The sequence below is a fragment of the Excalfactoria chinensis genome, chromosome 17 (genome assembly GCF_039878825.1).
Source record: "Excalfactoria chinensis isolate bCotChi1 chromosome 17, bCotChi1.hap2, whole genome shotgun sequence".
Classification (NCBI taxonomy): domain Eukaryota; kingdom Metazoa; phylum Chordata; class Aves; order Galliformes; family Phasianidae; genus Excalfactoria; species Excalfactoria chinensis.
In genome coordinates this window covers 1,057,383-1,071,746 of record NC_092841.1, presented here as the reverse complement: position 1 = coordinate 1,071,746, position 14,364 = coordinate 1,057,383, and the positions used below count along the sequence as shown (strand labels likewise).

The 14,364-nt window shown below is 46.4% G+C and overlaps 1 protein-coding gene across 1 annotated transcript in view; it reads right to left on the bottom strand.

Moving 5' to 3' along the window:
- Positions 1–14,364, bottom strand: part of DNAH9 (dynein axonemal heavy chain 9) — a 164,745-nt gene that overhangs the window by 13,575 nt on the left and 136,806 nt on the right. The window contains exons 63-66 of the mRNA XM_072351683.1: positions 6,410–6,637; positions 3,784–3,975; positions 3,000–3,191; positions 2,077–2,247 (exon numbers count right to left, since the gene is read on the bottom strand). Coding sequence (XP_072207784.1) covers positions 2,077–2,247; positions 3,000–3,191; positions 3,784–3,975; positions 6,410–6,637 — 783 coding nt within the window. The remainder of the gene's footprint in view (positions 1–2,076; positions 2,248–2,999; positions 3,192–3,783; positions 3,976–6,409; positions 6,638–14,364) is intronic.

Below are 14,364 nucleotides of genomic sequence, written 5' to 3'. Positions count from 1 at the left end.
AACTCCATCTGCCAGTTGCTGTCTCCAAAAACAATCACTGTCAGCTATGCTGGGCATCGCACCTTTCAAAGACCTTGCCCCATCCTATTAAAATTCAAATGCTTACAAAGTTAATGTCAGATGAGATGCTTTCAAAATGATGGCTTAAAAATGTCAGGGTGACACGTAACGTTCTCTCTCCTCGGGTCGCACGTCTGCATTCTTACTTCTTCTAAGGTCAGACTCGATGCAAGAAGACTGATGGGGGCTGTAATCTCAGCTGAGCCTCAGGATAACTGAGCTCATGAGCTGCTTTTCTGTGGTATATTGATAGAGAGAGGTGATCATATCAAACTGAATTTTAAGCTGCCTTCTGAACTAATAGAGCTGTGGAAGAAAAGTGCAACGGAACAAAGTTGTTTTCAGGCCACCAACTCAACTTGGTTTGGAAACCAAGCTGATTTTTCAGGAGTGTGTTATGCAGTTACACTTCCACAATCTGATGTACAAAGCTGGTGAGTGGGTGACAGTGACAGCTTGCAGCCACTGGCAGAGGCAGCCCATGGGTAATTTCATTGCCATGCCCTCTGATATTCTGGACTCCACTCTGATGCCCTCCCATTGCTGCACTCCCAAACCCTCCACACACACATCGGAGCTATCAAGAAGCAACAAAGCGTGGGCTGCTATTGAAGCCAGTGAGGTGGCTGATGATGAAGCTAAAGCTCAGCTGGAAAAGCTCTTGAGCTGCACCTGAGGTGCAGTATCAAAATACCCTGTAATTTGAAATTCCCCTGCAAATCTCTCTGGCTCTGATTTTATTCACAGCAATGATGGCTCATTTTCTCTAATATGGCCTCAGAAACTTGTGGGAGTAACTGGACTCGTCAGAGCCTCAGGAAAAAGACTGCTTCCCTGCAGCTCCGTGCAAGATCTCTGTAACCACCTCAGCCAAACAAGGGGCGAGAAATCCTCAAATGGAGGAGGAGTGGAGAGAACTCTGTCCTCACTCTTCTGCAAGGACTGAGTGAAAGGGGCACGGCCAGGGCCAGTTATAAACTGGGTAATGATAGAGGTCGCTCCCAGAAGAACATGAGCTGTGGGAGCATCCCCCAGGCAGGGAGCAGTGCAGCGGGGCCATGCTCAGCTTGCCTCTAGGCAGCTTCCCTCAGGGAACACAAAGACCACGAGGGCTTCTTGGCTGTCAATCTGCAACAAAGCCAAGCCCTGTGATGCTGCCAGATCACCCACTGATAGTTCTGCTCTGACCAAGGAGCTGAATTGTAATTAACAGGCAAAAAGAAGAATTATTCCCATTAGAGCATTCTCTTTGGCTTTGATAACTTTGGGTTATTCTCTTCACCTCAAATTCCAGCACAGACTGAAAACTGACCATTCCCACCCCTTCTGAGTGACCCTCAGGCAAGGACAGCAGTGCCCCAGCAGCACAGCAAGACAGAGGAACTGTGTGTGAAATCAGAGCCTTCACTTACACTTTCTATTAGCCATTCATTAATCTGCAGGGCTTGAAACAGAAGCCTTAAGTCTGCAGAAATCAAAAACTGAGCAAGTGTTGGCTGGTTTCTGATCCTGGTATGAATGCTAGGGCCAGATTTTAATGAGCTGTGAGTTTCAAGAGGAAGAGCTGAGATCAGTCTGAGACACGGGCACAGCGGATGGGCTCGGCTGGAAACGAGGAATGACAAGGCCCCTGGGAGCTGGGCAGGACATGGTGCATGGCAGATGGTGTGCAGAGCTGTTGGTATGCCAGTCACAGCCTGGTGCACGGGGACCGGCAGCTCAGAGGTAGGGAAGGCCACAGAAGGTTTATTTGCAACGCCTTTGCAGGATGATAATGAAGGCACTGCAGTTCAGGGGGTAATTAAAAACCACTGTCCTATTACTGACAATACTCCAATTACATCCCACTGTGGTGGCGTTCCGCATATTATGAGGCTGGTGGTTTTAGACACCCAGTTTGCATCTGGTAAAGGCAGAAGACGTTACAGCAAGCAGTTATGAGACAGACCTGAGCAGTCAGGGCTGCTGAGGAGTGAGACAGCTAATAAACACAGCCCCTTTCTCAACCACTCTCACCGTTTCTTCCCTGGTCACTGCTCCTCCTTCACCCATGCTGCTGTCACGGGGCTGCATCTCCAGCACGACGCGGAAGAGCTTCTCTGAGCTCTGGGTAAGGAATCCAATCTCAGCGTTGGGGTGGAGGCCATAGAGATAGGGAGACTCTGGTGGCAAGGTGTCATCTATGTACTGCACACAGAAGCAGAGGTCAGATACAGATGCAGAGCGCTCAGCCTTCAGAGCTGGAATTACTGCCCACCAGGAAAGTAAGCCCTGGCTGACACCTCTCTGCTCGTGGCCTTGAGCCCCACAGGACAAAGGAGCAAACAGTTGTTTACAGATAAAAGAACTACTTTTACTCCTACTGTGAAAATCTGGTAATTGCTCGAGTTTGGCTTGGCTACATCTCTTAGGTTCAGACCTTCTCTACCAATTATCTGCTGTTTGTTTCAGCATGAATATTCTGAAATCTCTTGTGTGAGTTTAACTTCCAGTAGTGAAGTTTTATGAACAAAGCCAGCCTAATACACCTATCCCTGCTGCCGCATTTGTGTACAAAGAACAGATGAGATCAGTAAGTAGATCACCATGACCTGACCTGTCAGTGCTTCTCATCAAAACTGATAATAAAAGGATCTTGAAAGGGACACTTTGGCAAACAGTATGTGGATATAATTTTCCAGGAGCCCTGCTCAAGTCTCAAGAACCAATACCATTTGTGCATGAACAGAATGAGCCCATGATGAAGTAGCAAACTACCATTAGACTTGGTTTATCCAGGGGATTGACAGAACGTCAATGGAAACGGAACGTAATGGGAAATAACAGTAGGTGTGCTGAAACACTGCAATCCTATTCACTGCCTCCTAAAACAGATTATAGGGCAGTTATAGAAGGCATTAAACTTCTGTGTGTAAATAATACCCGAAAACAGAGCTTACCTGATGATAGCCATTATAGTCCATGTTCCCCGGGAGGGGGAATCCTGGAGCAAGGAAGAATTCTCCCTCCAGCATTTCTGGCTTAATAAATTCTTCCAAATAGGTCTTGCAAAGCCGTCTGTCCCAGTCATCTGTAATGTGACCTCCGTACATAATCTCACCAAAGAGGTAACGTAAATCATCATATGGGACCTGCAGGATGAAGCAGGAGGCTGTGACAGAGTTCAGGCAGCATTGTTGAGCTGCAGGCTACAGCTCTTAGACTGATCTGCTCAGTGAGTGCTTCCATTGCACTGTTCCAGTCTTCTAAGTAAACAAGCGTTAGGCAGCAGTTACATCCTGCCCAGGGAAATCAGCATCACAGCACAGACTTACGCAGCTTTCCAGTGAAATGCAAATTGATTCTAAATTCTATTAAACCAAAGACCACGATGTATTCCTAGTGAATACATACAGGTGCTATTTGATATGCTTTGTAAGCTGCTGTAGATGTTGAAGTTTCCTGCCTCACACCAAAGATACACCAAACTGTGATGTTATAAAACCAAAGGTACCAAGAAAACGACATCTATGGAAAATCTGCAGGAGTTTCAGCATGATCCAGTTCTTTACTGGAGGTTAAAAGCCACCAAACAGCAGTCAGCCAAAGCAAGCTCATCTAGTGCCCAATCTGGTGAGTGGCAACCAGCCCACGGCAGGGGCTTGGAACTGGGTGGGCTTTAAGGTCCCTTCCAACCAAAGCCATTCTGTGATTCCATGAAATAGCACACGTCCATCTACTCACCTTCGAGCTGGCCTCCAGGTAGTTATAGAGCACGTTAACAGAGATAGTGAGGTCTCCAGTGTTGAAGGGGTAGGATCGGTTCCAGCCTTGGGGTCCAAACTTGCGCCTTTCTGCCACCACAGCATGGAAATAGCAGAGGGCAAACAGAATGCTCTTGAACTCGTTCTCCCGAGTGCACATCTCCAGGGTGTCCTGCAACACAGGTGGGCAGGCAGAGGTAAATCCACAATGCCTCCCAGGCAATACTGGATTTCATAGAGCAGTGAACTGATTTGCTCTGCAAGCTCATTTCTGCATAACCTACATGCCTCTAGTTCTCTGATGCAGTGGGTTTCATCACAGATTTTCCTGGATTCATGTTTTCCTTCACAAATCAAAGTGACACTGTAATCTAAGAGCCAGGAAAGCTGCACCCTTCCAGTGCCAGGGTGTGCCCTGAATGAGCAGAGAGCATCCTCCTGCCAAGGACAGACCCTTTAGTCCAATTCTGTTATGCAATAAGCATCACAAAGGGCACCTGTGTGACTTCCCTCCATCATCTCCACCCAAAATAATGCATTGTGTTAGACTTCCCACCAGCTGCAGAGCTCAGGGTCTCTGCTGAACAGTGGGAATGAGTTGTTACAAAGTGTACAATGTTAGCTAACTGCATAGGAGGACTCAGAACAGTTCAATTCCTGTTTTCCTCTTGATGAGACTGGAACCTCCTTCCATTATCAGCAACCTGATGAAGAACAGGTTTCTCATTACAGAAAATACCCCTGGACTTCAAAGAGAGCTTCCCGGAATGAGAACTCAGTATGAGAACTTTGCGGGCTCATTGGCCTCTCTGTTTGGCTGTGCATTTTTATTTCAGCCACAGACCAGAACAATATCCCCCCTACGCACAATAATGGCCCTTCTCAGTGGCTTTCAGCTAAAAGCTAAATTTGAACATCTATTCTGTACAAAGCAAAGAAATGAGGTGTAAAGGGGCTCCACCCACTCGCTCCAGGATTTGTGATAAGAGACATTTTATAATACTCGGGCAATTTAGAAAATGCTAATCACTCTCTGATTGAAATGAGCACGGGCGGGATGAAAACGTTACTTTGGGTGAAGGTTCTCCCCTCCCTCATTCTCCAGGACGTTTCGTGGAGTTCGAGATGATAAATGACAGTACGAATGACAGTAGATAAAAAAGGAATAATCTTCCCTGACTGCTGGCATTAATCCTTGTGCTGTGGCTCCCACTCTCGTCTCTTTGGAGAGAGCAGCTCCTACACTTGAGATCTCCCCGTATCATTTTTAGTGAGAACTAATGGTGACGGGCGGATGGTTGGACGGGGTGATCCTGTGGGTCTTTTCCAACCTTGGTGATTCTATGATTTCCTTGCCCCATGGAACAGTGCCATGGGTCCAGCACTGGCTGGGGATGCTTCTGCCTGATCCCAAGTGACATGGAGAGAAAGATGTGCCCTGTGTGCTCCTGGAGCAGCCAGCAGCAGAACAGAGGCTGTAGTGGCTGCAGACCCTGCTGGATGCTGTGGTTAACAGGCAGGTGCTGCTGGGAGAGCTGTTTGCTCAAGGCAACATGTGTGAGTGAAGCTAATGGGCATTCAGGGCAGCAGAGTGCAATGATCCATGTATTTCAAAAAGGAATCATCATAAATGTGAGCATTTAGCCCTTAGCCTTTGGGGTCAAGCAGAAAATGGGCTGGGCAGAAGTGCAGCAATGATGCATGACAGCTCCAGCACCACCTGAGAGCCCGGCTGCTCCAGGAGCCACAGTGCTGCTCCTGCACAGTCCGCTGTGTCCCACTGCATGCACTGAGCCCTGCCCCCTGCAGTCACCAAGAGAAGAATATTTGCCCATCGCTGCCACACACTCTGTTTTCATGCCTCCTGCACAGGATTCTGCTGCAGCCCTGCAGCAAAGAGCAGGAATAGCAGGAGTGTGGGTGTGTGGTAACCACAAGCTGCATGCAATAAAAGGAACAAGCAGCCTGCCACCAGCCCCAGCACAAATTAACTGTGATCACCGTAGAAGGTGAAGTTCAGGCTGCTCTCCTCTCTGTGTCTCTGGGTAGCAGATGTGACATGCCAGTCACCAACCCAAAATGGAGGGACACCACCACGGAAATCAAGTTAAATCACAACAGAACTGTTTCCCAAATGCTGCAGAATCATAGAATAGAAGCACAGAATTGCTCAGGTTGGAAACAACCCTCAAGATCGAGTCAAACCACAGCCTAACCATACTACACTAACAACCCTCCACTAAATCAAGTCCCTGAGCACCATATCCAGATGGTTTTTAAACACATTCAGGGATGGTGACTCAACCACCTCCCTGGGGAGCCAAGATTGATTCTGTAACAAAACAACCTTTTTAAGAATCAAACATTAATGACAAATGCACAAATTGGGCTGAAATTCAGCATGCTGTGACCTCCTGCAAGAAGGAGGCTGGCCAGGATCACCAAAGTCCTCCATTGGAAAATGGGAAGAGATCTGGAGAGCAGAAGAGGGCTTGAGGGGTCTGCAGGCACAGTGATGAGAAGGGCTTGGTGATGTCCCCCCACATCTCACTGCACGACTCCAGCACCCACCAAACCCCCAACCCACCCAGCAGGACAGCCCCTACCTGGTTGAAGTTGTCGAGGGCTTTGTGCAAGTTGGCGTGCATCCCGGTTGGTGGCTCGTTGGTGATTTTGATGGAGTTCTCCAGGATGCCCTGCGGAATGATGTGGCTCTCTGGGCATGGAGCTGGCTCTGCGCTGATGAAGACACGGAAATCCTGATGGCTGCCCTCACTGTGTTGCTCCAGTTTCTTCTCCAGAGAGCTCAGCCACTTGGCCACCAGATGGATGTTCTAGTAGGGACAAAGAGGAAACTACTTAATCAGTCCCTGCATTGACACCCAGGTCCATCAGGCACCAAATCCGTTGTGAGGACCAGCACCCACCAAGGCTAAGCCCTGGAAGGCAATACTTGCCCCAAGAGTCCCTCTATGTAATTCACATCCCCAGATATCCTGGCACATCAATTTTAAATTCAAAGCAATCAATATAAAAGACTGGCAATTAAGCAAGCCATTTTGGGGTCATTTGTGTTCTTGGGGCTGATAATGTCCTGTTCATTACAGTTATGTACAGCTGACAAAGTAATGTTATTTCCCCTTATCTGCCAAGCCCAAATTAAAACGTGTGTTAATTTTGAGCAGAGTAACAGTGAGGATCCTCAATACCATTAAGTGCAAGTTAGTGGGGAAAAGTTCAAGCAAGGTGGTTTTATGAATAGCTTTAGCATAAAATAATAAAGTATTTGTGCAAATAATTACATCTACCTGTCAGCAAATAAAGCAGCCTTATACAGAGATGGTAAAATGGATACAGATTCACCTTGTTTTCTACACTGTTTTCTAGTTTCCAGCAAGAAAATGGCTTCTCTGACATTAGGAACAGGTTGAGTTCCTGGGCTAAGTCTCCTGTAATGTTAAAGCATGGTGGGTAACCCAAGGTGGCTGTGCTAACAGGCACTCTGGAAGGTGATTTATCCCATCCAAAGACAGGACAAGGATCCTGCTAAATTTAAATTAAAAGCAGATGCCAAGAAGATAAACTGCTTGCAGGTGGCAAGGAAATTACATAAAGGAACCATATAATAGGCTTAGAATAAATATATATCACCTATAAAAAGGATCAGAAAGGAGCTCTCATGGTTAAACAGCAGAGTAATGGAGACTATTAAGAGTAAAATGACATTCTTCAGAAAATGGAAATCGCGTCCAAATGGGAAAAACTGAAAACAGCCCAAAATGCAGCCATGGAACGACTGAAAAAGGTTTTAAAGAGCAATCTTCTGAAAACCATAAAAACTTATAATAAAACCTTCTTCAGAAGCCAGAAACATACCAGAGAGCCTATAAAACTAAAAGATGAGCAAGGTGCACCCAGAGCGCCCAAGAAAGGCAAGGCCAGCACAGAACAGAACAGCAGAATGCATTTGCAGAATGCTCTCTAGAGGAGCAATGCTGCATGCTGAGCTGGTGGCATCTCCAGAGGTTCTCCACCCAACCTCCTGCTCAGAGTGGGCTGCCCAGCACTGTGCCTTTGGGGTCCTGGAATATGTTCAAGGATGGAGACTCCACAACTGCTCTGTGCTCAACCGCCCTACCAGGAAAATAAAGGATATTATATATCCCTGCTGTGTGCAGGTCACCAACCAGCAGACCAGGCTGCCCAGAGCCACATCCAGCCTGGCCTTGAATGCCTGCAGGGATGGGGCATCCACAGCCTCCTTGGGCAACCTGTTCCAGTGTGTCACCACCCTCTGAGTGAAAAACTTCCTCCTAAGATCCAACCTAAACCTCCACTGTCTCAGTTTAAAACCATTTCCCCTTGTCCTATCACTGCCCACCCTCACGAACAGCCGTTCCCCCTCCTGTTTATACGCTCCCTTCAAGTACTGGAAGGCCACAATGAGGTTTCCCCCAGAGCCTTCTCTTCTCCAAGCTAAATAATGTCAGTTCCCTCAACCTTTCATAGGACCTTTCTCCACTCCCCCTGCACCACAGGATTTCAACCAACTGATTAACCCCACACACCCCCCTTCACGTGACAGACACTCCAGCCCCTTAATCACCAGAAAGACTCTTACACTGAAGCAGCAGATGAAGAGATTTTAGGATAAATTAACAAACTAATAACAACAATTTACTAGGACCAGATGGTATGCACCCTAAAGAAACTTAGATATGGAAATGCCGCATTACTGCTCAGTATGCACGAGGCAAACTGGCAGGAGCTCTAATAAGCAATGAATTAGCACATAGTATGAATTGGAGAAAAACAGAAATATAAGATTTCCAGCCCATTTTAGGTACCTAACAGGGTGATGTCCAAACGTGAGCCCGACACCATGAACTCCCTTTGTATTTGCTAGAAAGACAGTTATCTCCGGTAAGTCGCTCACCATGTGCCCACATCTCTTCATGTTTAGATCCTAATCTGAATCAGATATTTATCTTTCACTTAACAATACTACTGCAGTCTCACAGGAGGAAAAAAAAAACACCAAGATCCAAACAATTAAGCCATAGGAAACAAGCAGGGAAGCTACTCATGGAGCTGGAGCTGCTTACTGTGTTCAAAAATCACCCGAATGATTAGTGAGCTGACAAAGTTAGTCATAAGACAAAGTAATTCCAGGTGGTAAAAATCAAAACTGATGGGAAAGAATTGCACAAGTGCGCCATCATTCTAAGTGGCTGGCTATGATGTGGCAGAAGAGAGAAATTCAGTGCTGATAGATGCTGTGATGCACACAGAAAACCAACCCCAGCTATGTATATGTAAGCAATGATGGATTCAAAATTGAACTCAGAGAAGAGATCTTAGGATTCTTATTGGTATACTCTGCAAATAACAGGTCGATGCGTGACAGCAATCAAACATCAGCAAAGGAACAGCAAACAAAATGGGAAACGCTATTATGCCACTCTATGAACTCATGGTGGGCCTTCATCTCGAATGCAATACCCAGTTCTCATTTCTCTCTCCCAGAAGTGATATAGCTTCCACAGAACAAGGTACTGAATGGATCTGGACTTGCCAATTAGTAGAGAGATATCAGAATGGAGGTGATGAATGAGGGATAACAACGCAGGGATGAATAGAGCTGTACTTTTCCACATGATGCATAACTAAATTGCAAATTCATTGTCGCAGGGCTCTGTAGAAGTTGAGATGATCACAGAATGAAGCTCAGCTTCAATTCACAGACAGAAAAACCACTGCATGCTTACCCTAATATGCAGTTATCATGGTGAAGGCTGACTTACAGGCTCTAAATAGCAACTGCAGTGTATGCAGATCTGAGCCCCTGCTCTTTAAGCACTGCAGCTCTGCCCTACAAGCAGCTGGACCAGCAACTCCCATCCACAAAGCCAGAGCTCTGGGCTGTTCTGTGTCATGCAGGCACTACTGCAGCCCACAGTGCCTTCACAGGCACTCTCTGCCTCTGGATATACACCAGTTTTCAAGGGTACTGGAAAGGTGCATGCCTGCAAACAGATGTCTGCAGCAGAGCATCACGGAGAAGGTGGGTGATCATTTCCTAAACCAGGTGCATGCACTAAATCATAAGCTAGCACAGCAAGTGTGCAACTGTTTTTAAAGACTGCAACGTCTTCTAAAAATTGGTGCTTAACTATTTCCATTTCCTTCCTCTCTGTGGGGCTGCACACAAGGTGCCCAGAGATCTCAGGGAAAACTCCCCCATCGTCTCCTTGCCCAAGACTCTAGATGTAAGTATCAACCCCCTCCAGTTTGGTAGCTTCCATTTGCCCTCTTCTGCACAAGACTTTATGGGGTTGTTCCGATGAAATTGATTTTGAGGTGTGGGGAGAGCTGAGGAGGAGGAAGACAAAGGAACCACATTCAGAGAAAAGCCACTCCATAGTAAACAACGGCCATATGAAGAGCAGCAGACAAAATGCAATTATAGCTGGCTGTTAGTGCTCCATTGCTTGTCTGATGCATTTACAATTTCAAGAGACAAGGTAATTCTCAGGGCCCAGGCAACCAACACACTCCAGAAGTGCAACAATAAAGCAAGAGTGGATGAAAACAAATAACCAGCGTGTTTCAAACATCTACAGAGATTTAGTAATTTGGGAGAGCAGCTTAACAGAACAGCGTAAGAAAAACCGAGCATTAGGTATCAATTTAATCACAGACTGTATACCTGATCCTTTTTATTTTCATCTTTAATTGGTAGTTTCTCCCTTCATCTGTTTTTATGGCGTTAGATGGCTGAAAAATAATTGCTTTAGCTTGTGTTGACATGACACCAATGACCATTATCTGTCAGCATCGCTGCCTTCGGTTTCTCAGCCAGCTTAAGAAACACTTCTAATGTTACGATAATCAAAGCATTTGTGTATTATACTTTTGTGATGGAAGGGGTGGAAAAGTAGCAGGAAAATACAGGTTGGTACTAAGAATGGATGATTTAATTAAATGAACACATCTGCAAGGCAGAGGCGGTTCAAACATGGTCAGTTCCCTATTGAAGGACAGAGATGCCATGGACGGGATTCAGAGTTTTGAAGGAAAATTAGTTCTCAGTAGTCAGATAACACAACTTGACAGAACATGACTAATGACAGCATCTGTGGTCATAATAATTCAGTGTTATGTCAATTACCAATAACGGCAACACAGAGAATGCTGCACTAAAACCAACCATGGCTCAGCGACTTGTTTACCCGACAGCCCCCTCCTGTCACTCATTTGGAAACCTCCTGCTGGTTTCATGGGCTGCCTGTTGCTCTTCTTGGCAGAAAGTGGAGATAATGAAGCCCTGACCACCTCCCTATGGCTCAGGGCTTCACACGCTGCCAATAGCATCTCCCTAAATCACACTGCACAGTTTTGTGCCCTCCAGATTCCAGACGAGCCCCAGCAGACACATTTACCCAAGGCAGCAAGGTAATTCATTGTTTTATTACATGTTTTTATTGGCCAGGTTTTCAGGTCTGTGAAAGAGCTCTCATGTGAAGGACGGCTTCCTAGCATCTCATGTCCCTGTCTGGCTACCATCTCAAATCCAGGGGAGTGCTACCCCTCTTTATGAATGGAAAGATAAAGAAGCAGGTGGGAGCCAGATCCTGCCAAAGGAAACAGCTGAAAAGGAGGTAAAGAAAGAAATCTGAGATATCCTCCCATGACACTGACTGCTACCACTGCATCACACTCCCTGCTCTCCCCACTTTGCATCCCAGAGTAGCAGCACAGAAGAAGGGACCATGGCAGGGCTGGAGGGAACATGCAGGAACATGGGAACACCAGAGGTTTCTCTTTGGGAATTCACTTCCAAAGCACCTCTGTGTGCTTGTACTTCAGAAGGCAGGACATATATCACAAGACGCAAGTGTTCCTATGGCAACCATCAGAAATAGCACCACATATATACAAACCAGCACACACTCCACAGTGCACTCCATTTGCTGATAGCGACTGGAGATCCTTCACAGCACTGAAGCGGCTCTCTTCTCGCCTTATCACAAATCCCTGAGCAGTGGGAATTAGTTGTTTGTGCAAAGCTTCCTCTTCTTATGAGATGCTCTCAGAAAATAGTCACTGATTTTATACCAAGTGTGAAAGCTGGGCTTGTCAGCCTAAAAGACAGCACCAGTACTTTAATTACACTGCATCATGGTGGGGTATATGAAAGGATAGGGGGTGGGAGGGCACTGCTCCCTGGCCATGATCACTCCCAGTGGTGGCACGAGGTTTAATCACACAAAGTCACAGTGTCATAAGGGCTGGAATGAACCTCTGGAGGTCCCCTCATCTAACATCCCCCTAAAGCAGGTTCCCTACAGCAGGTCACACAGAAAGGTGTCCAGGTGGGTTTGAATATCTCCAGAGATGGAGACCCCACCACCTCTGTTACAGTGCCTTGTCACCCTCAGATGGAACCTCCCCAGGGCAGAGCAGAGGGGAAGGATCATATCATACCATGCTCTTTGTAACTCACCCCAGGGAACCATTGGCCTTCTTGGCCACCAGAGCACCACAGCTGGTTCATAGTCACAGCATAAGCCACAAGAACTCTTAGGTCCTTCTGCCTATATGAGGTCTTTGGACTTCAGTACCTAAAGCCTGAGGCTTTTCAAGCCCTAATTGCATAGATAATGCTTGACAGGGAAGAGCACACTTGATCCCTGCAGAGTCAGCACTGCCTTAGTCCTCCCTACATACTTTACTGGAAGGCTTCAATGAGGTCTTCCCAGAACCTTCTCTTCTCCAGGCTGAACAAGCCCAGCTTTGTAAGCCCTAAACTACTGCAACCACAGCTCCAAATGAGAATGTGTACAGCTTTCCTGCTAGAAGATGAGCAAAAACAAGCTGATCTATGACCCTCAAGCTGAACAAGGTACAGAGAAGGCAAATGGAGGGCAGAGCAGAGGCAAAACCCAAAACAGGCCTGCCTGAAAACTTAGCAGAACTTTCAGGATGTCTGCAAGCATTGGACTGTTTTTAGAACAGTCCTAGAACAGAGGTTTCCAGGGCAGTCTTATGACAACACCGAAGCTGCGGTATCTACATAAACATTAAAAGCCCAACAGAAACTTTAATTCCATCCTAGATCAATACGTGCATTGACTGCTGGTCTGTAAGTGGATCTGCAAGTGGAAAAACTTTGTGGATGGCTGCTGTGACATGAGGTGGGAAAGAAAACACCTGTCTGATAGCCAATACATTTCTCTAACAGAATGGAGGAAAAACTCATCAACCAGAACTGGAAGTAGAATGGGTAATTCTCCTTTTATATACACCTAGGAATGAAAGATACTGTGGCTGGAGGAAAGTGGTCCCTTCTTTAATGAAGCAGAGGCTTAGTGTCAAATACTTGTGTGTGCCTAGAATGGACAACACATGTCATACAGGACAGTATCTCTCACACTTGCAGCGAAGTCTAGTGGGGAACTGCACAGAAGTCTCCGCTGTGTCTATCATACAGTAAGAAGTGCTCTGCCAGCATCTGGGTCTCATACAGTTTTGCTCCCTGTTACTCAGTTTAGTAAATCTGACTCACATAAATCTGATTCAGTGAAGCAATACCAATGAAAATGGAAAGATGCTCCAGAATTAAATTACCTTGATCACAAAAAGAGGGAAATGACATTTTAGCTAATGGTTGAAGACTACAATTAAATTGGGAACATCTAATGTCTGAATTCTTCTCTGCGTCAGTTCATCCAGATCTGCAGTTATAAACATGTAAACAAACTTCATTGCTTCTTTGCCAGTAGGTTGAGAAACACCACTTGGTGACTGCAATGACCACTGCCCTGGGAGAAAGCTTCAGTGCAGGGCTAGAGAGGAAAACCCAGCCAACACAGCTCATGCTAGTATATACTTAGTGCTCTCTGATGTGCAAAGATCTCTTCTCCCTAAGTACATGAGACTGCAAACATCAGAAACCTGATCTTCACATCTCCTATAAGGCCTCACCCACTTCCGCCTTCCTCAGTAGTCTTCAGCAGAAACCCACCATGGCCTCACCCAGAATGGTCTACCAGATGACCTCCTAAGCTTTCAGATGAATCCTCACCCATCCGCAGGTGATCCTGCTGCTCTCCATGCATGGCAGCACTCTGTGAGCCATCCCAGCACATCTATGGGAGCTGGACCAGATGGCAGCCCTATGGCTGCGTGTGGATCTCTAAGTTCTGCTGTTTGTTCTCCTTGCTGCATGCAAGATGCTGGAGCTCAGTGCAGCTGGATGTGACCTCTATCAAGGCAACTAGGAAGGTGCAAGGCTTTCCACATGGATACCCTAGAAAGGAGATGTTTTTCCCCCAGGTTTCATCTATCAAAACATTTACAGACTCAGTTGGCTGTCTCAGCTTCCCAAGTTCTGCCTAGAGAGAATAGAAGATACATCCTACCTAGGACTGGCCTGCAGAGCAGACGCCCACAGCTACTGACAGGTACAATGCAGGTACAACTAAAACAGGCTCATCATATAAAGGAGGTTTGCCCCACACCTGCGTGCTTTGTCAGGACTTTCCACCCTGCTTTCATG